At 41.6% G+C, this 27217-nt stretch overlaps 1 protein-coding gene across 1 annotated transcript in view; it reads left to right on the forward strand.

Annotated features, from left to right (window-relative positions):
* LOC136856878 (uncharacterized) overlaps window positions 1–27217 on the forward strand; it is a 1002838-nt gene that overhangs the window by 854368 nt on the left and 121253 nt on the right. Inside the window, exon 4 of the mRNA XM_067135095.2 lies at window positions 2866–3007. Within this exon, the coding sequence (XP_066991196.2) occupies window positions 2866–3007 (142 nt within the window). The remainder of the gene's footprint in view (window positions 1–2865; window positions 3008–27217) is intronic.

Raw genomic sequence — 27217 nt, forward strand, 5'->3', positions numbered from 1 at the left:
TTCATCTTTCCCTCTAGCTGTTTATCTTTAAATGCATCAGAAGATGCGTCAATAATTGTTACACGCTCCCATGCCCAGAATGGGCTTACTCATTAGAATGAAAGAACAAGAAGACTATAAGTGCTGAGAGTATTATGTGTACAAATATAATTATATTTTTATATTTAGGTATGATATAAAAGTCGAAAATTCATGTTTTGTCTGCCTGTGTGTTACGACATGACGGGAAAACACCTTAACAGAATTGATCGAAACTCGGCATTTAAGTTCGGGAACAGCCAAGTTGTTCACTGTACTATACAGGATGTTTCCGTGATGATGTGCAGTTTTTCATGGATACTGATGAAGGGCACACGTATCATTTTGACATAGGTAACTCCAGTCCGGAAACTCCTCAGTCGCATCTTATTCGCCAACGCCGTTTTTCGAAGGTTGCAGGTTTGTCAACGCGTGTGGGTTCAACATGATGCGACCCCCGCCCACTTTTCACATGCTACTTGAAAACACTTTAATCAGACGTTCCCGGAAAAGTAGGTAGGAAGAGGAGATCCTGTTGCGTAGCCACCTTGTCCACCTGATCTGATCCCACCTGATTTCTTTTGTAGAGTTACAGGAAGAGTCTTGTCTGCAAGACCCTTGTAGGGACTAAGAAGAAAGCTCCTGATTAGAATCCTCACTGATAGTGACCTCGCTAGAACGACGGCAGAGATGTTCGACCGCATACGCCAGAACTTACTGGGACGTTGTCGAAGCTATGGGGCACTGTTTTGAACAGCTGTTGATAATAACTTCGTAGCGTGTGCATGCAGTGCAGGTAAATAAACGTATTAATTACATCACCACACAAAGATGATTGTGTAAAGGAAATACGTTCATAAATATTCCCCAGCACATTTGGTTTATACTCAGCGACAGACAGGCGTCCCTGAAAATCTGTAGGCATCATAATCATCATAATCATCATCAAGGAAACAGCCTGTATATTATTGTAGTATACAGCGTTGTACGAATATTAAGGGGTCCAAAACAGGAAATGTCAAATTTCCTCTTGAATATTAGCTCTATTGAAAAACTGATTATGAAAATAATATGTAAAATATAATTGCCGACCTTTTATGTTTTATCTGTTTTTACCTTACGAGTAATAATGACGGAGATATTCGCGATTACAGTTTATTTCACAGACTTCCAAACATCTTGGCGGTTGAAGATTTTATCTAAAATTTGTACATGATAAACATTGTACATTCTCATCGTACGAGTTAAGATAACGGAGATCCTTATTGCTATTTTAAGTCCGTGGACGGTGAGCACTGCTGACGTGGATATATTGTCCAGTCATCATCTTAGTAACGTCCGGCTCCATAGCTAAATGATCAGTACGCTGGCCTTTGGCCCAAGGTGTCTCAGGTTCGATTCTTGGCCGGGTCGGGGATTTTAACTTTCATTAGTTAATTCCCCTGGCTCGGGACTGGGCTGGATGTTTATGCTCTCTTCATTAGAATTCATCTTAGGTAGGGCCCTATGCTTACAAATACGCATGTCCGCACAGGGCGTCAACTCGAAAGACCTCTGCACCTGGCCTCTCCGTAGGTCACACGCCATTATCATCATCTTGGTAATGAACTAACTGGTGATGGGGGTGAATAATAATGATTTTCTTACGTCCCGGAGACTCCAAGGTGCTGGAATTTTGTCGCACATGAGTTCTTTTACGTGCCAATAAATTTACCGACACGAGGCTGACATATTTGAGCACCTTCCAATACCAGCGGACTGAGCCAGGATCGAACCTACCAAATTGGACTCAGAAAGTCAGCGCTCTACCGTTGAGCTACTGATTGGAGTGATTATTGCTTTTTAAGGACGAAAAACCGCGTGACCATTGGCTTGTTTTGATCAGGAAGATAGTTACGATGACTATCATAATGAGAAGAAAAACTCCAAAGAATGTTCTCTCGAAGATTGTGGCAGTAAAGGAATCAGTGGTGGTTAAATGAGTTGCCTAGCTGAGGTGTACTTGGTTCACCGGGAAAGACGTGGGTTCGTTTCCCCGTCAAGAAGTTGAACATTTAAGAAACGACATTTGCACTTTTCTCGCGGCATATAGTCCTCATGTTCATTCAGCCTACACCAAAAATGAGAATCCGTTTAATTCCTGGCGGCAAAGGCGTACAGGCATAGGGCTAATGTCTCTATCCTACATAGTGCCGAAGTTACGAATAGTGGAAACCTTTTTATTCCACTACTCCCTGGACCTTCATGACCTGTTCGGAGACGGCTTTGCTTTTATTGTACGAATGTTATTAAGGGTAACGTAACGAATGTGTTTCATCGTGTCGATAATTTCACGAGCGTACAGAGAAATGATCTGAACAAGATGACGTAAGACTATTTACTGAATGAAATGTTAAATAAACAATATTAATACAATAACAAAGGTATTTCATATATTATTATTTCATTGTTATTGCATACCAATGTGATAACGTCGCTTCTGCGTATCTCTTTGAAATTGTCGGCATATTTGATTTATTCACTGCCTTGTAAATACTACGCTTTAGGTTACAAATTTGAAAGAATTACGAATCACTTTCGGTAATTTTCAAACAGTTGCCTATCAACTGCGATAGTCTCATTTTGATAATATTTTAGTGATAGTCGACCGTGATTGGTTGAAACTGACAGGAACTGCAATATCGATTAGTCAATATTCAGTGCGTGGCTGATGAGGTAAATCTATTTAATCAGATCAGATAAACCGGATATCCGGATAAACCATGTTCTGCTGTATCTGGGAAAATACAGTATATTGTATTCTTTACTCCTAGACAATTGTAATTGATTTAGTGACAAATGTTTCAGGCACGTGCGAGTTCCCACGGCAGTGGTCGGGTCGCTGGTTCCAGTCTGGCGTGCAGAATCTCATCAACATCAACACGACGCACATAGAGACCAAAGGAGAATGCCTGGAGCACGACGGAGACAAATTCATCATCGAGGACAAGTGAGTACATAACATCAAGGTTATCAGTTCCGTGGACGTGGGTTTAGCGAAGATTAGTGCATTAGAGAGGAGAGTAAAATATCTAGTTAATCGTATTTCTACACACCATGATGATTCAGATACGTGAACTATCCTAAGGTACTGTTCTCGTCTACTGTTAGATTATTCAGTTTCTCTTTTAGGCGGTTCAAAGTTAGTACATTAACTTTCCTTCCGGTTGGCCTGCGTTCGATTCTCTGATTTGGTTTGGAGGATTTAAATTCTAGCGTGGAGATTGGAGCGGGGGACAGCTGGGAAGAAAAGCGGGTTCGAATCCCACTTCTGGCCATGGAAGTGGGTTCTCACTTCAACTACTGATGAATGCCGAGATGGCTTCTAAGGCATAGGCCCTTCCTTCCCAGAGCTAGCCTCCAGTAAATAAAAGTAAATTCGTGTCTTCGTCCCGGGGTGGTGAGGCTCTTTTCAGGCACATCCCCGATGGAGGTGAGCTAGATACCAGCCCTCCTGACATTCTTCAGTCTCCTGCGAGGACGGTGGCTAATAACGCTAACCGTTACTCTATGGAGGCGGACCCCCGGTAAATTACAACTGCATTCACTAAAAACAAGGTATCAGATAGACTTCAAGTGCACTAAATATCCGGGGACGTTGACCACGATGTTCCAAAACTGATGAATGAATCAACATGAGAATGGACTAGTTAATTATCCTGTTCCTACAGTTCGCCGCTTGCTGTACATTTTTTTGACTGCCTACCTACAGACACGAACATTTCTACCGAGTGAGTATGTAGTGTTGGTGTGTTCTTAACTGAGCTGACCGATTTTTGTAGCTGCATGTTTTTAACCCTTAACCTGCCGGTTAGCGCGCTGGCCTTTGGTACAATGGGCCCCAGGTTTTATTCCTGGCTGGGTTGGGGATTTTCATCTTAATTGGCTAATTCTACTGGCTTGGGGTCTAGCTGTGTAGGTGTCTTTAACATTAGAAGTATGATTATTTCGTTTAAGTTCATTTTATCGTATTCAAAGACAATTAGTAGGACATTACGTAAGGATATTACCAATATCGACTCGCTGAATTGTAAAAGAACCGAAAGCCAAAATTAAAAATAAACTTAAATACTGACGCGGCATTTCTGTTGCGTACTGACCTGTGCTCTCAGGGACCACGTTCAACTAGCAGTTAATAAAATAAGGACATCTTAAAATTAAAACAAAAGTCTCTTACATTTGTTTTCCTATTTCTTGTACAAAATATTTTTAAACATTACTATTTTGGCACGAAAATTGGCAAAATGTCATTTAGGGGAGACTCGGATAATTCCGCAGTAAACGAAATATAACTTTCCTGCGGCTTTACCCCAATGTGACGAGAAGATCTGATCGGCTTATTACGTTCTCTCTTCATCTTGTACTCTGATGATCAAGGTTGTAAATTGTGCAGTGAATTCCGTAAGTGGTAGCCTTAAGAATTTCAGTAATTATTCCTTTTTACTGTGTTTGGAAAACAGGCTTATTTAACTTATACAACATTTTTTATTACCTTCAAGTAGCATTATTGACATTATTATTGGCAGTGAATTCACGGATTATTGCCGAATTAGCCAAAGTATTACAAATACAATTAAGTGAATTAATTGAAGAAGTAGAATATAATGTTTTTAAGTAGTACATGAATATAGCATAAGAGAAGTCTGCAGTGGTAGAACATGTCATACATAATGACCATCAAATCATTTCTGATGCAAATTCTGTTATTTATAAAGAGAAACATTTTATACCTAGAATCATTTGTGAGTCGATAGAAATTGCTACACACCCGAATAATTTCAACAATGGTGACAGCTATGTCCTGAGTAGATCATGGCTACCCTTCATAGTTAACTCATCAACATCTTTGTTGACTCTGGAGGCGCTGGAATGAACTATATTTCTCACAGGGTCTCTCTATCTTGAGTCTGGTTAGTATGGTGTGACTGTTACCAATATATCATTTGTTATTGCTCTGAAGATGATCCCGGTCGCAGGATCGAAACGCGTCAGTAATTCTTAACATTACGCGACCTAATGTCCCCAAATTATTATGATTATGTCCTTTAGTGGTCGTGGAAGTCTACGTATTAAGTACAGAATATTTAGATGCCCACCAAAAAATATAGTCTCATTTTTCTTACCTGATTTACTGCTTATAGCAAAGCCGGCATGATTTCTTGAGAAACCAGTTTTGAAGGGTTCGTTTGTTGAAACCAATGTTTCTTGCACCTGTCTAGGCCTAATTTCTTTCACCCTTGATAGGCCTAATCGCGTTCCTGGTGGAGTACGTTCAACTGGAGTCGCCTGGATGCTTTACATCTCTTCGTTGACGATTAGTGTACTCAGCTTATCGGAAACACTAATTTACACATTTACTTTCGATGCACTTCTACAGTCAGTGCTTTCTATTTTGTCGAAAATCTCCTCTTCCCAAAGAAGGACGAAATATTTGTTTGATGTGACATACCATTGGTTAATGAAACGAACTCGTTGTACGTAATTTCTTAAACAAAACTCGCAAATGAGTGACGACAGATAATTGCATACAATGTTGTCTGCTCGCTTGCTCCAGCACGCACTCACTGGTGAACTAAAATTCCTGTCGGGGATATTTTGTTCTTGTTTTGTTTTGGCATTCTGGTCGAAGCCCACTCAGCCAGTGAATTATGTATGGAAGGGATTTATAGGAACTTATATCTTCATTTATTTATTTATTTATTTATTTATTTATTTATTTATTTATTTATTTATTTATTTATTTATTTATTTATTTATTTGTTGCTCGGATACAGGAGAGATGGATTCGTCTCCTCATCAAAGGCCCACGAGGACATCCAGTCGTACACGCGAGTAGGCCATGGATCAGAAGAAGATAGGAGTCTTGTAGTTCTGATAGGGTAAGATCGATGCTAGGTGAAGGTCTTACAATCGCAGTCCAATGTCAGAAAGAAATGCATATAACTCTAAGTAAGCAGATTGGTCACTTCTGTGGAGAATTGACGAAAGAATATGTGGTAATTGGTATCCTAATGCCAATAAATTTTGTAGTAAGCAAGCAGTGCGAACAAAATGGTGTGGACATCCAAAGAATATATGATTAAGATCAACTGAACATGGACAGAAGGGGGATCGTAGTACTTGGATTTTCTGCAGGTGCTGAGGGAAACAACCATGATGAAACTTCATTCTTGCAATTGCTCTGATGAATTGACGCGAATAGGGACGCTTATGGTGACAAAGAACGTTCGGAATATCTGGATGAATAGTGGCATCGTGTTTTCCACGTTGTTGAGAGGTATCATGCCACTCGTTGTTCCACGCCGTCAATTGCCGTCGACGAAGCAAGGAGGTGTAATCCGATGCTGGAACGGTAGTGTATGTATGTTGGCCTTCAGTGGCAGCAAATCGTGCTGCTTTGTCTGCTAGCTCATTGCCTGGGATTCGGGGAAAATTATGGAATGCATCTGGTCGCACATGTGTATCAGAAGCTTCAAGTAATAGACATCGCAAAATAATAGCAAGTTTTAAAAATTCGAAACTTTCATTGTAGAACGTGAATTTTTTCGGCGATTATCTTTTGAATTCTGTCACCTATGTTTCTGGAATCTTAGGAGCCCGTAGGAATAATTTAGACGCCCGGGGCGTGTGGGCGTTCGCTCATTTTCACCATTGGTATAATGCAATAACTGAATAATACAAGTCGAAACGCTGAGAAAACTTGCAGTGGATCTATTTTACCTCTTCTGAAGTCAACTATTCCTACTTCTCGATGCACTTGACACACTTGCTTTGAATACTCCGAACAAACATCCTTCTTGGGATTTTTTTCTGTTATGCATGAATAACCATTCCTCAGTGGAATATTTCTGGGTAAATTCTACTGTGATGATCGTTGCTTGTGGATTCTCGTGTCATAAACAGATTCTGAGAGGTTCCTAGGACTCCACGTCAGTAGTTTTTTTGTTGTTGTTTTGCTAGTGGCTTTACGTCGCACCGACACAGATAGGTCTTATGACGACAAAGGGATAGGAAATGCCTATCAGTTGGAAGGAAGCAGCCTTAGCCTTAATTAAGGTACAGCCCCAGCATTTGCCTGGTGTGAAAATGGGAAACCGCTGAAAACCAAATTCAGGGCTGCCGACAGTGGGATTCGAACCCACTATCTCCCGAATGTAAGCTCACAGCCGCGCGCCTCTAACCGCACGGCCAACTCGCCCGGTCATTTGTTACATTGCTGCGACAGAGCTTAGATGACAAACCTCACCGAGTCGAATTCCAACTGCAAGAACTGTTCGCAGTCATTCCGAGTGTAATTTTCATTGCTTTTTTTTTCTTCATACTTTTATCTATAACACTGTTTTGAGTTGGAATGTTAGTTCTATTTCTCACATAGATACATACGTACATACATACATACATACATACATAAATACATACATACATACATACATACATACATACATACATACATACATACATACATACATTTCTACACATATTTAGATATTTGGATAAAGTAACATTGTATTCCCGTATGACTGGGATGCATCTTCTGTTAAAATGCACCAAGACAAACATATCGTGACTGAGAAAAGAGTTCCTTCTCTCTGCTGAACATGGGGCTGTTGAGATGTGTACTAATAGGAAGTAAAAAAGTGGACTAACCTCACTTGCACAGGCAGGTGTTGATGAAGCTCCAGTCTTGATTTATGAATACATTACATTAGCCCCTTATTGAGGCAGTGTCCCCCAACTTCATTAGAATCGAGGGGAATGTGTCAACTCTTTTTGTGTCACGTTCCTCCCATGACCAGGCACATTAACATAGCCGTGCCGGGCAATGCTCTTGTCCGGCCAAGGTGACCAAGGATTGTTGAGGGATGGTCCCATTACAACGCACTAATGACGAACTTACCTTCCTTACCGACCTAGTGAGTTCTGTTCAGTTCTTTATTTTTATTAATCAGAGCGCCACTTATAATCTTTGAAACTCTCTCTCTCTCTCTCACTAGCTGCAAGCTGAAGTTCCAGACAGGGTCAATTTAAATGTCATATATACGATTGTAAAAGAATGTGGCTTCCTTTGGATTCGGAGTCTAGGTTTGATTATCACTTTCCTTCACCTGCTACAGGAAAGAGTACTTTCCCCTCATTATTTTAATTAGTGATTATGAATGCTTGCGGTGGTGATTGTTATTTAATTCTGGACGTCAGAGGTAAACTATTGTAAATGAAAAAAAAAGATGATTTTGAGTTTTTGCTGGCGGGACCTAGTGTTTACAAGTGCCCTATGTCTTGTGGTATAGGCTAGAGCATTTTTTTTTTTTTTAACTTTCATTGACCTGTCTCAGTCTTATCCTTGGCTTTGACAATGTGAAAGTGACTGAGGTATGAGTGATGCTAGTAATGCCATTCCTTATGCAGCCAGGCCCTGCTATGAATGGTGTGAAAATATCGCCCATAGGGTCAGTTGGTGCATGCATTTCAGTGGGCTTGGCAGACTGATATGTAATAGCAACTTCTTGCTCGGTGGTAATGAAAGCAACGGGAAACTACCTCTCCTCATTTCCCTAGTACGCCTCTTCAGTGATGCCTAGGGCATCTATGATAGCTGATGGCAGAGCTGTTGAGGATCCAACCAGCCTTAGGGCTGCCGACTGAACATGCATGCATACATACATACATCGGCACTATTGCATGTACATGTTTCGCAGGAATGAATATAAGCTATGTGATACTATCGTGTGTGCCAGGAGAACCCATTGATAAACAATGGTAAGTGATCATACAGCAGTTCAACCTTATGCCGTCCGCTGCATTCACTATCGTATTGGCTCTTAACGATAGTTTACCATAGTCGAAACTGTGGATTCCGCCTTCCATAAAGGTAGTAAAACATGCGCCTCACCAGCTTCTTTCTGCTGTCCTGTAAAGTTAGTGAAATGTCACTTACGATATACCTCTGACGTCCAGAATTGATGGTGATGATTGTTATTTTAAGGAACCTATTATCTAGATCACGGTCTAGAAAACCAAGAATAATGGCCGAGAAGATTTATCGCACCCACCATGCAACACCTCATAATCTGCAGACCTTCGGGCTGAGCAGCGGTCGCTTGGTAGCCCAAGGCCCGTCAGGGCTGTAGTGCCATGGGTTATTTTTATTATATAGATTATTGGCTCAATTGTTGTTTAAAGAGATATAAGGAGAGGGGGAGAGGGGGTATCATTAAAAGATGCTGTACAGTATTGACTGCTATTTCAAGGATTTCTATAGCGAAAATAGTGGAGACGATTTTCTATGTTTTTCTCTATTTGTTTACGTTGCAGGGACACAGACTGGTCTTACGATAATGACGGGATAAGAAAGGGTTAGGACTGGGAAGGAAGTGACCGTGGCCTTAAGATGTAAAAATGGAAAACCGCGGAAATCCATCTTCAGGGTTTACGACTGTGGGATCGATCCTACTATCTCTCGAATGCAAGCCCACAGCAACGTGATCCAAACCACGTAACCAACTCGCTCGGTTTTGTAGGATTTCGAAAGTAAAGCTGAGTAAATGGGTGTGGCCGATGGCCTCGATGTCTGGCCTCTTTGTACAACAGTCACCATCACTGCCATCTCTAAGTAACCGAATCAGTGCAATATCTCTGAACCCTACCCACTAGCATTACTCCGACAGCCAGGCATGAACACTGACTTTTTCGCAGAACCGGGATTTATCTTCTGGAGCTGACAGTGGTTAACCATAAAAAGATAATTAAAAATGTGTTTTGAACTCTCACTCCAGGATATAAAGTCCGCGGGCTTACTATCTGATGGCACAAAACCGTAATTGTGCACAAAATGAGTGTTGTATGCGGACGAGTCCATGTGCTGCAGCGTGAGTGAGAGGGGAGCAACGTTCACTTCGCTAGTTGCTACGGAAGTGTTCACATCGGCTACTGGTAATTGAATGCCCTTTTCCGCGCTTATTCTTGTGCTGTCAGCCTGGCAAGGCTTCATTTCGCTCCCAGTAGCATAGCAGTAGGAACCCCTCCACTACCTGCCTTCCCCACCAAGCTCGTGGTTTCGAGCTGGTTTGTGCCAGATATTAATCGCAATCTACAGTAACATACAACAAACGACTGTCTCTGTGTACACTATCGAAAATTTAAAATGTGAGAAATTGTGTAGTACTGTTTACTGCAAATGGTTTGTATGTACTGCAACCGTACGTGTAAAAACAAAAGAAGCATTCATTAACATAATCAAGCGACGTAAAGTATCAGTAGTTCAACAGAAGTGTTTCAGTTAAATGTTCCATACACGCCGTCACGCAGGTATAATATACAGTGTGGTAACGAAATGTCGTATGGCTTTTAGTGCCGGGATATCCCAGGAAGGGTTCGTCTCGCCAGGTGCAGGTCTTTCTATTTGACACCCGTAGGCGACCTGCGCGTCGTGGTGGTGGTGGTGGTGGTGGTGAAATGATGATGAAGACAACACATACACCCAGCCCAGTGCCGTAGGAATTAACCAATTAAGGTTAAAATCCCCGACCCGGCCGGGAATCGAGCCCGGGACCCTCTGAACCGAAGGCCAATACGCTGACCGTTCAGTCAACGAGTCGGACTACAGTGTGGGGACCGATGATCTCACTTCCCTTGATGAGATGTTCCATTGCGTCGAATGCTGTAGTTGTTGGTTACTGGGTGACAAGGTATGCTCATAATCGTCTACTTGTGCTTTTGACTGCGGCGTCGAATCGTTGCACCATGATTGACAGTTGAGAAATTTAAACGTGGGAGTTTGTAGATGTGTTAGAACGTTTACAAATTCATGCCCACGGTAAAATTCTCAAAATCTGGCGAATCCTAAGACTGACGGTAGTTGGAGAGACTAAATGTCCTTGAGTGTTGTACGATATGCGGCAAAACAAACGGCATTGAAATTGTTCATCTGCTGTACACGTCCCCCTTGCAACGAAGTATTTATTCTTCTTCTGTATCTGTCTAACCTCCAGGATCGGTTTTTCCCCCGGACTCAGCGAGAGAGCCCACCTTTATCGCCTCAAGGGCAGTGTCCTGGAGCTTCAGACTCTGGGTCGGGAGGATGACCAGTACCTCGCCCAGGCGGCCTCACCTGCTATGCTGAACAGGGCCTTGCGGGGGACGGAAAATTGGAAGGGATAGACAAGGAAGAGGGAAAGAAGCGGCTGTGGCCTTAAGTTAGGTACAATCCCAGCATTTGCCTGGAAGAGAAATGGGAAACCACGGAAAACCACTTCCAGGATGGCTGAGGTGGGAATCGAACCCACCTCTACTCATTTGACCTTCCGAGGCTGAGTGGACCCCGTTCCAGCCCTCGTACCACCTTTTCAAATTTCGTGGCAGAGCCGGGAATCGAACCCGGACCTCCGGGGGTGGCAGCTAATCACACTAACCACAACACCACAGAGGCGAACTATTTATGTATTTACAAAATGAAAATCCACAGCCTGTTTCCAGTTTCGACCGGGTCAGGAATGGAATGAATGAAGCCCCATCTAGCGGCGAGGTTAGGAACTGTGCCGGCTGCCGGAGCCTGTCGTACTCCTCTGGGGCAATGATTAATGACTGACAGATAAAATTAAATTATATTGGAGAGTGTTGCTGGAATTAAAGGTGGCAGGGAAAATCGGAGTACCCGGAGAAAGCCTGTTCCACCTTCGCGTAGACTTATGTATTGTACATAATTGTAAATATTGTGAATTCAGTTTTGTATTGCGAATTTCGGTGCCATTATGGTTCTCATAACAGAGGAGAAGGAGTTTTATCATGGAACATTATTTCCAGTCATATGGAGTGGGGCGTTAGAATGGGTCGAGTCTGCTTCACGTTAAAAAACAGTACGAGGAGCGATTTAGTAAGGAGTCATCAAATAACAATTACAATTTGTTTTACGTCGCACCGATACAGAGAGGTCTTATGGCGACGGCAGGATAGGAAAGGCCTAGGAGTGGGAAGGAAGCGGTCGTTGCCTTAATTAAGGGACAGCCTGGTGTGAAAATGGGAAACCACGGGAAACTATCTTCAAGGCTGCCGACAGTGGGGCTCGAACCCACTATCTCCTGGATGCAAGCTCACAGCTGCGCGCCCCTAACTGCACGGCCAACTCACCCAGTACCAAATAACAGAACCCACGATCTTGGAATCCGGAGGACAATACTCTGCCACTGACTCACAGAGGCAGGGTTATATTTTAATATACGTGCATTATTGTTAGAGCAGTATTTACCTGACTGGTTAACCTCTACCTGCTATTCTTTACTCTGCAGTGCTGCCTTCAGGCAATCGAGCAGATATTCCTTTGTAATGGTGATTAAGTTGCCTGTCTGTGTGGTGGCTTGAATCTGTTTATTCCATTTTCTTACTGAACCAGCCTCGTCGAGCGTAATAATTGAAACCTCTGGTCATCCCTCCCAATTGCATAGGCCTACTGCATGTTTATGTTACTAGACTGGCCGTATAAGATACTGTACAGTACCTCACGGCGATTACTTTAACCTGCACGATTAGCCTTTTAAATTTATTACCTCCTGGCTGCAGGTAAGATATGTATTGTAGTTGAATCGTTTCCAGTAAGCAGTGTATAATTCAACCCCACCCCACATCATCTCCTAACCATCTAATGCTATACATTAGACTCCGAATTCTGGACGTCTTATTACGGAACGCATCGTGACAACAAGCGACGTATTATTTTGAAATAATAAGTTACAACCTAATAGGGAAGGTTACTATTATCCCTCCTTCGTAGCCGAACAGGTTACATTAAGGGAAGACCGAAAAACTACTTTATTCGGAGATTTGAAGTTCGAATCTTGAGCAGGAGTTTCCAGCTTCGTAAGGTCAGACGGTCACTGGATCTAGGATCGGAGTGGTGACTCGTAAAACATATTGTATCTTTATTTTAACTGAGGAAAGATGGTCAGTTTTGAACAGAAATTAATTTAAAATATGTCCATACATTTCAAAATTTAATATCTATTTAGGAACAGTAAAAGAAAAAAAGGTGACCATTTTAGCTTTGATTAAGTCCCTACAAGTAATATAATTGCATATCAAATTAACATACATACATACATTATCATTATACACTGTTATGCCTTTCAGCGTTCAGTCTGCAAGCCTCTGAGAATTTACTAAACGTCGCCACAATCCTCAAGCCTATCAAATTAAAATTGAAAAAAATCACTAAAATAGCATATGTATTGATGATCAATTAGAAAATTTATACCGGGCGAGTTGGCCGTGCGGTTAGGGGCGCGCGGCTGTGAGCTTGCATCCGGGAGATAGTGGGTTCGAATCCCACTGTCGGCAGCCCTGAAAATGGTTTTCCCGTGGTTTCCCATTTTCACACCAGGCAAATGCTGGGGCTGTGCGTTAGTTAAGGCCAGGGCCGCTTCCTTCCAACTCCTAGGCCTTTCCTATCCCATCGTCGAGATATGACCTACCTGCGTCGGTGCGACGTAAAGCTACTAGAGGAAACATATAGCATAATATTTAAAGATAAAACTTGAACAGAGAAAGTGGATTTCATAATTGGCCGATACAGGTATAATGCGATGATGGCGTACAAAGAATCCAAAAAAACATGGTACCGTTGATTTTATTACTGACTGCAAAATCAAATCTACGTGTAATATTTCCTTCTCCGTGGCGTTAAACGAGAGTTCGCCATTTCTTCCGCAATTGTATATTGTAGATATTTTGTATATATTTTACTAACAAATATATAAATATATCAAATATTAAATTATTGGGCCACAAGGAAAGACCTCGCGAGCCGCCTGTTTGAAACCGGTGATCATGAGTGTTGCTTCTGCGCACACTCAAAACGAACATTGGATACTCTCTTATTCCAGGTTTCGTTGCATCTGTATGAACATTTTTTACACCTGTATCTTGATATAGGCCATAGTAAAATATAGTTTCCACTTAAATCTCAGTCTCATACATGGTTGTGCGAGTATGGGAACTGCTGAAGTATGGGTGGCGCTGAATAATGACATTCATTGTATGGCAAGTAGGTCTGGGTTCTATGAAAGGTACTACTCCTAGGGTCAGTCGTGCTGCAGTAACACTTTATGGCTCACTGAGGCACGCAGTGGCCAACGACCTCACTCCTCACCTTGCCTAGTTCACATCATGATGGTGGTACTATTTGAGGATCCAACCAGCCTCTCTGCCGAGGACTTAATATACAAACAAACAAACAAACAAACAAACAAACAAACAAACAAACAAACAAACAAACACAAATAATTACAGCTGCACACATTACCACATGTGTTTCTAAATCCACGGAGTCCAGCCGAGTCTGCCATTATCGCTTCTGTTTGTGCTAGGCTCTTCTCTTTCATATTTTGTATTTGTTATTTTATGATAATTTTAATTATTAAGTGCTGCCTGGACGAGGTGATAAAGGCGTGCTTGGTTCACCCGGAAGACCATGTTAAATTCCTGAAGAACTTAAAAAACGAGACCTCCAATTCCGCAGGTGCACATGGCCCTGGGGTTCACTCAGCCTACACAAAAAATGAGTACCAGGTCAATTCCTGGGGGCGAAGGTCGCCAGGCGTAGAGCTAACCACTCTACCCCACCAAGTGCCGAGGTTACGGGTAGCGGAAGGGTTACGTGCCAGATGCGACCGTGCCGGATGCGACCCGGCCATTATCGTGCCAATAGCGACCGAGCGGAAAGGCATCGTGCCGCATGCGACCCATCAATCACTTACAATTGATCTGCATTAAGGGCTGTCACCAAGTGACTGATTGCTTATAAGTAGCTAACTTTGTCTTTTCTAAAATAAAGGTCTGACACCGTTGTTAGCAGGTTCGAGTGCCGTTGGTCGAAAGAAAAATATAATAATGTTGCTGGCTTTACGTCCTAGTAACTACTTTTATGGTTTAAGGAGACGCCGAGGTGCCGGAATTTAGTCCCGCAGGTCTTATTTTACGTGCCAGTATACCCACCGACACAAAGCTGACGTATTTGAGCACGTTCAAATACCACCGGACTGAGCCAGGATCGAACCTGCCAAGTTGGAGTCTTAAGAGCAGCATCTCAACCGTCTGAGCCGTCTGAACCACTTAGCCTGGATGAAAAAAAAAAAAAAAAAATCACCATCAGAATGTTGGCCGGCAGGGTAGGAAAGTTGGTGGTAGACAGTTTCTAATCACTAGATTGCATGCCAAAAGCCGTGATTCAAATCCAAAACTTTTCGCAGTGTTCAAATGGAGTGAGGGGATATGATGCTGTTGATGGTGATTCGGCCGTCGGATGGCGACGTAAAGCATAGAGCAGACCCCTCGGTATTATTCGAGAGGAGTAGGCTACATGCCGAAACCGGGTTTCATCTCCCTACTTCATTATCATAATCCCACATCCAGACGCGGAGGCCGCCCAAGAGTGTCAGGTAGAAGGACCTGCACCAGGCGAGCCGAACACGTCCTCGGACACTCCTGGTACTAATAGGACACGATAAGTAAGTAGGCCTAAGTCGTAAATAATTTCAGAGAATTAGGATATTTTTTATTGCTAGTGGCATTACGTCGCACCGACACAGACAGTTCTTAAGCCGACGATGGGATAGTGGGATAGGAAAGGGCTAGGAATGGGAAGGAAGCGGCCCTGGTCTTAATCAAAGTACAGCCCCAGCATTTGCCTCGTGTGAAAATGGGAAACCACGGAAAGCCATCTTCAGGGCTGCCGACAGTGGGATTCGAACCCACTATGTCCCGGATGCAAGCTCAGGGCCGCGCGCCTCTAACCGCATGGCCAACTCGCCCGGTGGGAAAAGACGTAAACGCATCACCATGTTTCGTATTGTAAAACGAGTTTCCCCCAGAAGTGTTATGTAAAGTAAGGGCAGTAGCTGCTTATAGGACTTATTGAAATGGCATTGCACTTCATTTAGCTTACCTTACCTTGGGCGCTGACACAACTTATCAAATGACAATTTGCTTGTCAACGCCGGTCGCATCCGGCACGGTTACAGATTATGCGGTCGCTAGTGGCACGCGTCGCATGCGGCACGGTCGCATCTGGCACGCCACCAGCGGAAGCCTTTACCTTCCACCCCTCCCAGGGCCTTCATGACCTGTAAGGAAACGACTTTGCTTTGCTAATTTTATTACCAGAATGTAATTTACCTCCCATGTAGATACAATCTCTGTGGATACTCACAACAAACATTGTATCTATAGGTTTCAATTTGTTCTGAGAAAAGTGTTCCTACGAGCATCCCTTTTTTTGAGCGACTGTACTACGATGGAACACACTTGCGCAGCAAATCCTGTGAAGTGGCCTCTACAGTTTACAGTGTGTCTAATAAGAAATAGCTGTTTCAAGCTCTGTGATGTAGGCGGTGCCGTGTATACAATGAGAATGTACAGTACTTATATTTCGGGTGCTATGAACCAAATTGTGCCATATCTATACGTATAAAATAAGAGTTTTGTCTGCACATTGCTTAGAATTTAAGAAGAATGGTATTTTTGTATCACAGGATATAGAAAGTGAATGGGTGGCATACAGGGATGCTGTAGTAGAAACAGCAAGGGAATGCCTAGGAACAAGTGTGTGTAAAGATGGGAAAAAGAGAACATCTTGGTGGAATGATGAAGTGAGAGCAGCTTGTAAACGTAAAAAGAAGGCTTATCTGAAATGGCTCCAAACAAGGGCCGAGGCAGATAGGGAATTGTACATGGATGAAAGAAACAGAGCGAAACAAATAGTTGTTGAATCCAAAAAGAAGTCATGGGAAGATTTTGGTAATAACCTGGAAAGGCTAGGTAAAGCAGCAGGGAAACCTTTCTTGACTGTAATAAAGAATCTTAGGAAGGGAGGGAAAAAGGAAATGAACAGTGTTTTGAGTAATTCAGGTGAACTCATAATAGATCCCAGGGAATCACTGGAGAGGTGGAGGGAATATTTTGAACAGCTTCTCAATGTAAAAGGAAATCATCCTGGTGGTGTTGCGAACAGCACATGGGGAGGAGGAACATGATGTTGGTGAAATTACGCTTGAGGAAGTGGAAAGGATGGTAAATAAACTCCATTGTCATAAGGCAGCAGGAATAGATGAAATTAGACCTGAAATGGTGAAGTAAAGTGGGAAGGCAGGTATGAAATGCCTTCATAGAGTAGTAAGATTAGCATGGAGTGTGGGTAAGTTACGTTCAGATTGGACAAAAGCAGTAATTGCACCTATCTATAAGCAAGGGAACAGGAAGGATTGCAACAACTATGGAGGTATTTCATTGATTAGTATACCAGGCACCGAACTCGATAGCTGCAGTGGCTTAAGTGCGGCCATTATCCAGTAATCGGGAGATAGTGGGTTCGAGCCCCACTGTCGGCAGCCCTGAAGATGGTTTTCCGTGGTTTCCCATTTTCACACCAGGCAAATGCCGGGGCTGTACCTTAATTAAGGCCACGGCTGCTTCCTTCCAATTCCTAGGCCTTTCCTATCCCACCGTCGCCATAAGACCTATCTGTGTCGGTGCGACGTAAAGCAAATAGCAAAAAAAAAAAAAAAGTATACCAGGCTGAATATTCACTGGCATCTTGGAAGGTAGGGTTCGATCAATCGTTGAGAGGAAGTTGGATAAAAACCAGTGTGGTTTCAGACCACAGACAGGCTGTCAGGATCAGATTTTCAGTTTGCGCAAGGTAATTGAAAAATGCTACGAGAGCAATAGGCAGTTGAGTTTATGTTTCGTAGATCTAGAGAAAGCATATGACAGGGTACCGAGGGAAAGGATGTTCGCTATATTGGGGGACTATGGAATTAAAGGTAGATTATTAAAATCAATCAAAGGCATTTATGTTGACAATTGGGCTTCAGTAAGAATTGATGGTAGAATGAGTTCTTGATTCAGGGTACTTACAGGTGTTAGACAAGGCTGTAATCTTTCACCTTTGCTGTTCGTAGTTTACATGGATCATCTGCTGAAAGGTATAAAAGGGCAGGGGGGGATTCAGTTAGGTGGAAATGTAGTAAGCAGTCTGGCCTATGCTGACGACTTGGTCTTAATCTCAGATTGTGCCAAAAGCCTGCAGTCTACTGTAATATCTTGGAACTTGAAAATAGGTGTAATGAGTATGGTATGAAAATTAGCCTCTCGAAGACTAAATTGATGTCAGTAGGTAAGAAATTCAACAGAATTGAATGTCAGATTGGTGATACAAAGCTAGAACAGGTCGATAATTTCAAGTATTTAGGTTGTGTGATCTCCCAGGATGGTAATATAGTAAGTGAGATTGAATCAAGGTGTCGTAAAGCTAATGCAGTGAGCTCGCAGTTGCGATCAACAGTATTCTGTAAGAAGGAAGTGAGCTCCCAGACGAAACTATCTTTACATCGGTCTGTTTTCAGACCAACTTTGCTTTACGGGAGCGAAAGCTGGGTGGACTCAGGATATCTTATTCATAAGTCAGAAGTAACAGACATGAAAGTAGCAAGAATGATTGCTGTTACAAACAGGTGGGAACAATGGCAGGATGGTACTCGGAATGAGGAGATAAGGGCTAATTTAGGAATGAACTGGATGGATGAAGCTGTACGCATAAATCGGCTTCGGTGGTGGGGTAATGTGAGGCGAATGGAGGAGGATAGGTTACCTAGGAGAATAATGGACTCTGTTATGGAGGGTAAGGGAAGTAGAGGTAGACCAAGACGACGATGGTTAGACTCAGTTTCTAACGATTTAAAGATAAGAGGTATAGAACTAAATGAGGCCACAACACTAGTTGCAAATCGAGGATTGTGGCGACGTTTAATTAATGCACATAGGCTTGCAGACTGAACGCTGAAAGGCATAACAGTCTATATTGTCTGTCTGTCTGTCTGTCTGTCTGTCTGTCTGTCTGTCTGTCTGTCTGTCTGTCTGTCTGTCTGTCTGTCTGTCTGTCTGTCTGTCTGTCTGTCTGTACACGTATCCCGAGAATATGGCTGAAGAGAATTTAATGAAAATTGGTGTGTAAAGTCGGGGAATGAGCCACTAAAATCTAGGCTATAAATAAATTTATTTGCGCTGAGAGAAATGGTAGTTTAGGGTAAGACCTTAAATTTAATTCTCAAACATTTATGTTATTAGTGATCCTATCGATAAATACTTAACTAAATTTATATAGAATTAAATTTCCGATCATTTGTGTCATACAATTTTGCCGTACTGGCTATGGTAAGAAATATTCATTAATTTGTATTTTTGTTGCTAAGTTCATATCAGCGCCGAACCACGAGAAAATTAAATGAATTAAATGAATTAAATGAAAATCGGTATGTAGAGTCGCTGAATAAGAAACTACAGTCTAAAGTTCAGGATAAGGCGCCTAAAATTTAATTTTTAAATACAGTACCTATGTTATTGGTCCTATCAAAAAGTACTACATAACAGAATTTATAGAGATGCAATTTCCGATCATTTATGTTTCATTCAGTTTTACCGTACCGACTATAATTAGAATGGTATTTCAGAGCCGGAAGAAAACTAAATGTGAAGACCTACAATATCGAAAGCTCATAAAATTGATCAACAACATAATTACGTTGACCATTGTCTGTTGTAATGTTCTTTGTCTCTTATGCTGCCACTCATCTCCGATAGATGAGATTACTGCTGCGTACCGAGTATATCAGCCTGCCTGAATATTGGCGTGAAATAGCTGGGGAGTTAGATAACTCTCTTCTCTAGCATACGATTCCTCTGATCATACATTTTCTGGTACTGCTGGTACATAACACACTGGTTCGTCATGGCATTGCAGCTATTCAATCCCTACTCTGAGGTACTGAACGGAATGAGCAGTTTGCACATTTAACGGAGTAAAGAGAGAGACGTGTTCACGGCTGTCTGCGGCCTGGTCATTCCAGCTCTGGAACTTTAGACTGTTAGATCGGCAGTGTACTACTTACTGTTCGTTAAAAGTGAGAAAATGTGTGGTCTTTCATTTGATCGAGTACTTCATAGGATAGTATTGCTTTTAATCGCGATATTCCTATTAGCGTCATTGTAGTAACCTATGTTGGTTTCATTTGGGAAAACCACTAAGGCAGTTTTTCTGAGGGTGTAGAAACGCAGGTGAAGAGTGAGAGTCTGCCATTATAATGAAAATTCTCCAACTTGATTGTGACTGATGTTTCGTGACTTCCCCGTCACGTTTCTAGGGTAACGTTAAGAGCTTTGGAATTTAATACAGTCTTACTCTCAATATGTACACTACCTAACCTAGAATTTTGTATACAATGTAGAATTACGTAACGAAGCACGGGTACATCAGCTAGTGTGCAATAAGAAATAGCTATGTTTTAAGTGCAATGAAGTGAATTTTACTGTAATTACAATAAGAAACCGTTTTGTTTCATGTGATACGAAGTGGACTGTACGGCATGTACAACAAGAAACAGCTATATTTAATATGCTATGAAGGGTAATATACAGTACGTACAATAAGAAACAGCTGTAAATTATCCATCAAGAGGGAGCACGTCTCATCTGCTACCTCTTAACGATAAATTTCTTGGTCTAGTTCCAATTGGCGAAGCCACATTCCAGCACCGTCACGCACCGTAAAACCCTGCTGAAAGATAATAATACGTGCGACCAATCCCTTGTTATCGCCGTTAATACAAGAAACATATCTTTCCCCTCGAACACAATTTATTGACGGAAATGATTACTTTCAGTGAAAGACGATAAATCTCACATTCCCCACTATGGCCAATTTCTTTCTTCTTATGTTACTTCATCACGGATAGGCCTACTATGATGTTCATGGAGAGCAGCAGCAATATCTAACATATCTAACAAATCTTGACGGAATCTTCTTGCATCAATTTACAAGCTACCACACAGTTTGTATGTTGTAAAGATTTGTCATGTTTCGTAAATATTTCTTATTTAAATGGCCCTGCAAAGTCTGTTACTATCTTCGTAGACTGATCCGAAGAATTTGGAAACGAAGCACAAGATTTACATTGAGTCATACCTGTAGTTTTATCGAATTCTAGCCAAGGCAGTTTCTGACACCACTCTGAATTGAATTTTCTTTTACCTGGTTGTGGGACTACTACAACTGTTGCATTTCTGACTTCAGGTTCAACTTCATTTATAGGCTCTCTTGCTGACATACTGAAAGCCTGAATTTCGATGTTGATTATGGAAGATCCAGTCGTCTGCGTCCTTGTTTTTTCCCAATACTGGCTTAATATGTACTGGAGTTGTGAAGAATTGTGTCAAATTAGCCTGATTTGATTGGTATCACGTATCACACTTGGGTTTCTTATTGTGTTTCATGTTCGAAAGCTAGCACAATGTCAAATTCCCGCACAAATATACAAGATTTAAGATTTATACGCCCAAGCCTGCATTTATTAAAACTTGAATAAAAACAAAGAACATGAGTAGAGCCACTAAAATGTAACACACTTTTGACTACGTGTGATTATGAAGTAATTCGTTCTCAATTCTTCCACCAGAGGCTCTGCTGTTGTAACAGATAAGGACCAACTGCGTTATGCACACCGACTATCCACTATCATTAGTCCCAAATCTCTCGTTGATCGATATGCATAGGGGGTCCTGTGCAGAGAAATATATATAATTATATTCTCTTTGGTCTTGCAGTTATATATTTTCGAGAAGATCGTAGCGTAGTTTTAAGCTTGTTCAGAGACGTCGTCGTATGTCACGGGGTTCTTGTTGCAGATGGATGGTTAGGAAAAGAAAGAAAGTAAGAAAAAACGGAAAACATATTTTTTCGGGAAACCAAAACTTAGGCACCAGTAACAAAAAACACAGTCGCCGCGGCGACCTGACGCCCGAGATTTTTGCACCCGTGAATTCGTAGAAGGACAAAGCAATTTATATCACAGACCTATAAATTATATATCTCTGAGTCTGAAAGTCATGTAAGAAACCAACCTAAATATTTCTGGAATTTCATTGAAAATAAATGTTACATCATTGCCAAAATGTATGACCGTTAATGAAATTCCTCTCAAAATCGGTTGAAAAATATCAAATGGTTTTGCCAGTTATTTGAAAAGTGTATATGCTTTTCAGTCTCCTTCATATAGTGTAATGAATTCAGAAAAGTTAATAACTCTGTCTAGTATTAAATCCAGTAGAAAGTGAAGAGTATAAGAAAGTATAAAAGACCCGGCAAATGTGGTGAACGAGATGGAATTCCACGTTGCATGTTAAATAACTGCTCTGAGATAATGCAGAAACCTTTGTGTTTTATATTCAATTTGGTAACATGACGTCAGATATTCCCTGAATTATGGAAACTGATTAGAGAAATGTCCCATATTGAAATCAGGTGATTGTGCACAAAATGAAATTTACAGGGCGATTTCTATTATCTGTGCCACAGCAAAAATATTTGAATATTGGGAGTTTTCACGTAGGACGACCTAAGATAACCTATCCTGCTTTAGGCAGATATAAGAATTTACAGACGAATCATATAAAATTGAGTTTTTAGATATGAAATTCCAAAGATCTCTCTGGTATACAGGCTTGTCTCATTCCTAGTAAATTAGAACATGCTGACGTAGTTTGGATGCCATATTACCAGTCACATCTAAACAAGTTAGAAAGAATCCAAAATATATTTCTACGTGTTTGTAATACAAGTATAATATGTCGCCGTATAGAGAAATAATTTCATAAAAATAGTTACTGAAGGAATTTCACTACAGAATTTTATATCACCGCAGGGAAGTTTTGCATCAAGATTTCCTGTTCAACGCAGTCATCGGTGTAGTTGAGATTTCCGATTTCCTTGGAAGTATGCGTTCTAACATAACTGATCTAATTTATGAGTACGTCTGCAAATTTATTTTATTGCCAACAGTCAAATTCCTTGTTTTATAAGATTTTTTTACAACTTGCTTTACGTCGCACCGAGGGACAGATAGGTCTTGTGGCGACGATGGGGTAGGAATGGCCTACGAGTGGGAAGGAAGCGTCGCTCTAAATGGTATATTGTACGCATTTTTTGTGATCTCAATAACAATATCGTCCATACTTACAAAATATTGATCATCAGTACGATCAGTAGTTGTAATTTTTTAAACTCTATTTGTTAGTTTTCATGTAATAATAATTTCATCTAGCGTACATCTACTTCAATATTGACCATCCTCTCATCTTCAATCTGCAGTACTATCTGAACGAGAACTCCGCCTGTAGACGCGGTAGGTATGATTGGAGTGTTGCGTAAGTAGTAGGCGTTCCGGAGAATATTTCGCAAACTTAGAAACTCCTCAGTTCGTGTCCTATAACTGTCCGAAATGAGTACCGAACATACGTCGTTTCAACGTATAAGCAATACCCTAAAGTTTTACGGTGATCAGACTTTCCCATGGGAGATAGTTCCCTTGTTAGATTATCCACATACACGGGGCTGTTGACTACAATGTTCCAAGCACTTCACTCGAAACTAGTGGAGTATAATGTTAGGTTGAAAAACCTTCATCCTCTCCTCCCTCCCCACTAGAGATAAACTTCTCCAAAAGAAATGAATGGAGAAAATTTGTTATGAAATTTTAGATATAAGAAGAGAAAATTCGAGTTATACCTGCCGAGCTTGTGACCTAGCCAAGAAGAACTGTAGACTCAGGTAGGTACGGACCCTCGACTCTCCCTGCAGGTAGCGCTCCCCCGTGCCAACCCGTGCGTGTTTAATATACATCTCTATTAGAGGGGCTGGCGGCGTGCCACAGCGAAAGGCTCCTTTGGCTACCACTGTGCACATTAATCTCCCCTCATTTACCAACTATTCTTTAAGTTTCCATTCATCTCGAACAAATTTGTAACCTGTCCTCGTCCAAAGTCTGCTCGTTTTGTTGCCTACTTCGTACTCGAGAGTGCCAACGCACGCTGCACGATGGCACAAACAAGTTGAACCTTTTAGACTTCCTAGGATCGATTCCTGTATATTATAGTAGCAGTGTGAACTTCACACACACACACACACACACACACACACACACACACACACACACACACACACACACACACACACACACGCGCGCGCGCGCGCGCGCGAGACGAATTATGAAATGGTGATATATTCGATTCCTGCGTTATCCATTTCAGTTGGAAAGTGAAATAATTACAATTAAATACAGTGGTACAAACCTTCAAGAACCTATAAACGTAATACGTGGTTTGCCAAGCTTCACCAACACTGAAGTATGTTTAATTCAGAATGGCTTAGCAGGGGGTAAGTGAAATATGTATGATAACGATACATGAAGTAGCCAGGGGATTGGGGAGGAGTATCTTTCTCCTTGCGCCAGTTTCAGCATATCCAAGATACTTTGATCATCATTTTTGTATGGATTGTCATTTATATACAAATTGTATATATACTTTATTATTACACGATCGGCCTATATTAAAGTTCACATTCACGTGACATGAAGTGAATTATTTTGATATAGCAGTATTATTTGTTTTTCTATTTTTGTGCTTCTAACGGGAACAATTTTAATGATGAGAAGTACATGCACATCAGTGGCGTATACTGAGGGCTGCCAAGGCTATCAGTGAAGCCCAAATCTCAATTGAGAATGATGGAGGTCTAAAGCACATTGTAATGTAAGCATCTGAAACAGTGTTCCATTTACAAAACTTGAAAGCAGTGAGAAAAAACGTCGCACATATTTAGAGCAAGGCATCGGAGACTGACATTGCAGCCCAGACTCGCCCCTTTCCCCTCGACTCGCCACACGCGGCTTGCTGCTGGGTATCGGATAGGAGCGAGGACCGGCGGAGGATAGGTGTGCTAGGCTTCGGTCCGTCAGATCGCCACTGTTATACCTATCAACCATGCGTTACACATCGTATATACTTCCTCACCTCATACTTCTGAATGATATAGATAAGAGAGTGTGGGAATTCCTCACTCCCGTTTACTTCTACATCCTTCTAGGAAGAGGCGCAGGGCTGCTGTTAGATGAGCAATATCGTTTTATTTTCATTGGTAGATCTGTTAAAATGAAATGCCATATTTCAGGTTTAGTGTTTTCTTTTGTTGGTTGGAATCGAACCCATGTTCATGGGTCGGACACCACCACTGATCTCCCGAGGAAGCTAAGTAACCAGTGAATGATGGGTACGACCGCTCTAAATGGGGCATGGTATCTATACAGGCTTGGTGTTGACCTAATGGGGATAAAATGAATGGCGAAGACGTCATAAACACCCAGTCCCCAAGCCAAGGTAATTAACAGTATGAGGGGGTTGATTCTGGAAACTGAACCGCGGCCATCGGACCAAAGGCAAACGTTCTATCCATTTAGCCACAAAGCCGGACTTTCATTTGCTAAACCTTAGGCTACCATCTCCACTGATCAGGGGTTGAGCATTGGCAGTAGCAGAGGCCGGGGCAATAGCCTGTAAAGCATCCTTCACAACACAGCAGGCTTCTCCGTTGGCTACTGGCTGCAGCTCAAAACGCTGAAGGCTTGACGTTCACTAAATCAACCATCGAAAAGAGGTAACCTAATTCTAGTGGTAGCCCATGTCTTAATCCCAGCATACGCCACTGATGCACATATACTACTGCATTAATGATATGATAATAGTGTAGCTGAAGAATTAGAAATGACTCCGATAATACAACTTGATTTATGTACTAAGAACGGAGTGGCCGCGTATGTTAACGCGCTACGGTTATTTTTGTTATTGAACAACTGAAGAAGAAGAAGAAGAAGAAGAAGAAGAAGAAGAAGAAGAAGAAGAAGAAGAAGACTGACTATTACTTTAAATCTGTTTTTTTATTATTTTTACGTAATATTTGAAAGTAGCCTACTTGTAATATACGTAGTGCAGTCATAAGTTCTGAGACTTGACGCCTGGAGGATAGGCACCCAACGGACTGCATCAGGTTTCACTCTGATTCTTGAGACTTAACGACGTGCTGTCCGATACCTGAGGCACCAGACTGGTCCCGAAAGACAAGCAGTAGTGCTGAGGAAGTCGTCACGCTGATCACGTGCCACTCCAATATTCGTAGGCCATCTTCCTGGGCAGCAGTCATCTGTCCAGGTTAAGATCCTTAATTATTGTACCACGGTTTTGCTCGGGGGTGTTCATTTCTATTTTTATTATCATAAATATTTTTCATTACATTTAACACTAGTGAATTCCTATGCTGGACGACGACACACAGAATGATCATTGCAAAATATTGTATATCTTTTCTTACCATTAGCATCATGTTGAAGGCTACGCATTTATAATAAAGTATATCAAAAGTCTTTTATTCCTTTGTATTCCTGTTGAAGACGTTGGAGAGAGCTCTCTTTTGCAACATGCACCTACCGCGCTGCGTATCTGAACCGAGCCAGGATGGGTCAGCTAATCTAATTTTATTTCATAGCATCCATTCACTGATGTCACCATACGGTCTTGTTAATAAGATTACTGGATTGCACGTGAAAATTGAACGAAAAATGGTACATCATCAATCATCATATAGTGTGGTTATGATATAAACAACTTAACGACGGCAATATTAGTACAGTGAGACTAAACTTTGTATTCATAAGATACAGTACCTACTTACTTACTTACTTACTTACTTACTTACTTACTTACTTACTTACTTACTTACTTACTTACCGAGCTCGATAGCTGCAGTCGCTTAAGTGCGGCCAGTATCCAGTATTCGGGAGATAGTAGGTTCGAACCCCACTGTCGGCAGCCCTGAAAATGGTTTTCCGTGGTTTCCCATTTTCACACCAGGCAAATGCTGGGGCTGTACCTTAATTAAGGCCACGGCTGCTTCCTTCCCACTCCTAGGCCTTTCCTGTCCCATCGTCGCCGTAAGACCTATCTGTGTCGGTGCGACGTAAAACAGCTAGCAGCTTACTTACTTACTTACTTACTTGCTTAGTTACTTACTTACTTACTTACTTACTTTTCTCGAATATCCTTTCCCATTCAATATACATCACTCAAGTTCGTACATCCTATCCTATTTGCTGAATTATATCTGAGTGACTACTTGGATAACCTCTCACCAACGTGACGCTGTTCCGGTGGTTCCAGTTCCATATAAAACTGTTGGTCCCGTTGATTGATGAGATTTCAGGTGCAAATTAACTAACTCATTTAATTGAGCGTC

The sequence above is a fragment of the Anabrus simplex genome, chromosome 1 (assembly GCF_040414725.1).
Source record: "Anabrus simplex isolate iqAnaSimp1 chromosome 1, ASM4041472v1, whole genome shotgun sequence".
In the NCBI taxonomy this organism is placed as follows: domain Eukaryota; kingdom Metazoa; phylum Arthropoda; class Insecta; order Orthoptera; family Tettigoniidae; genus Anabrus; species Anabrus simplex.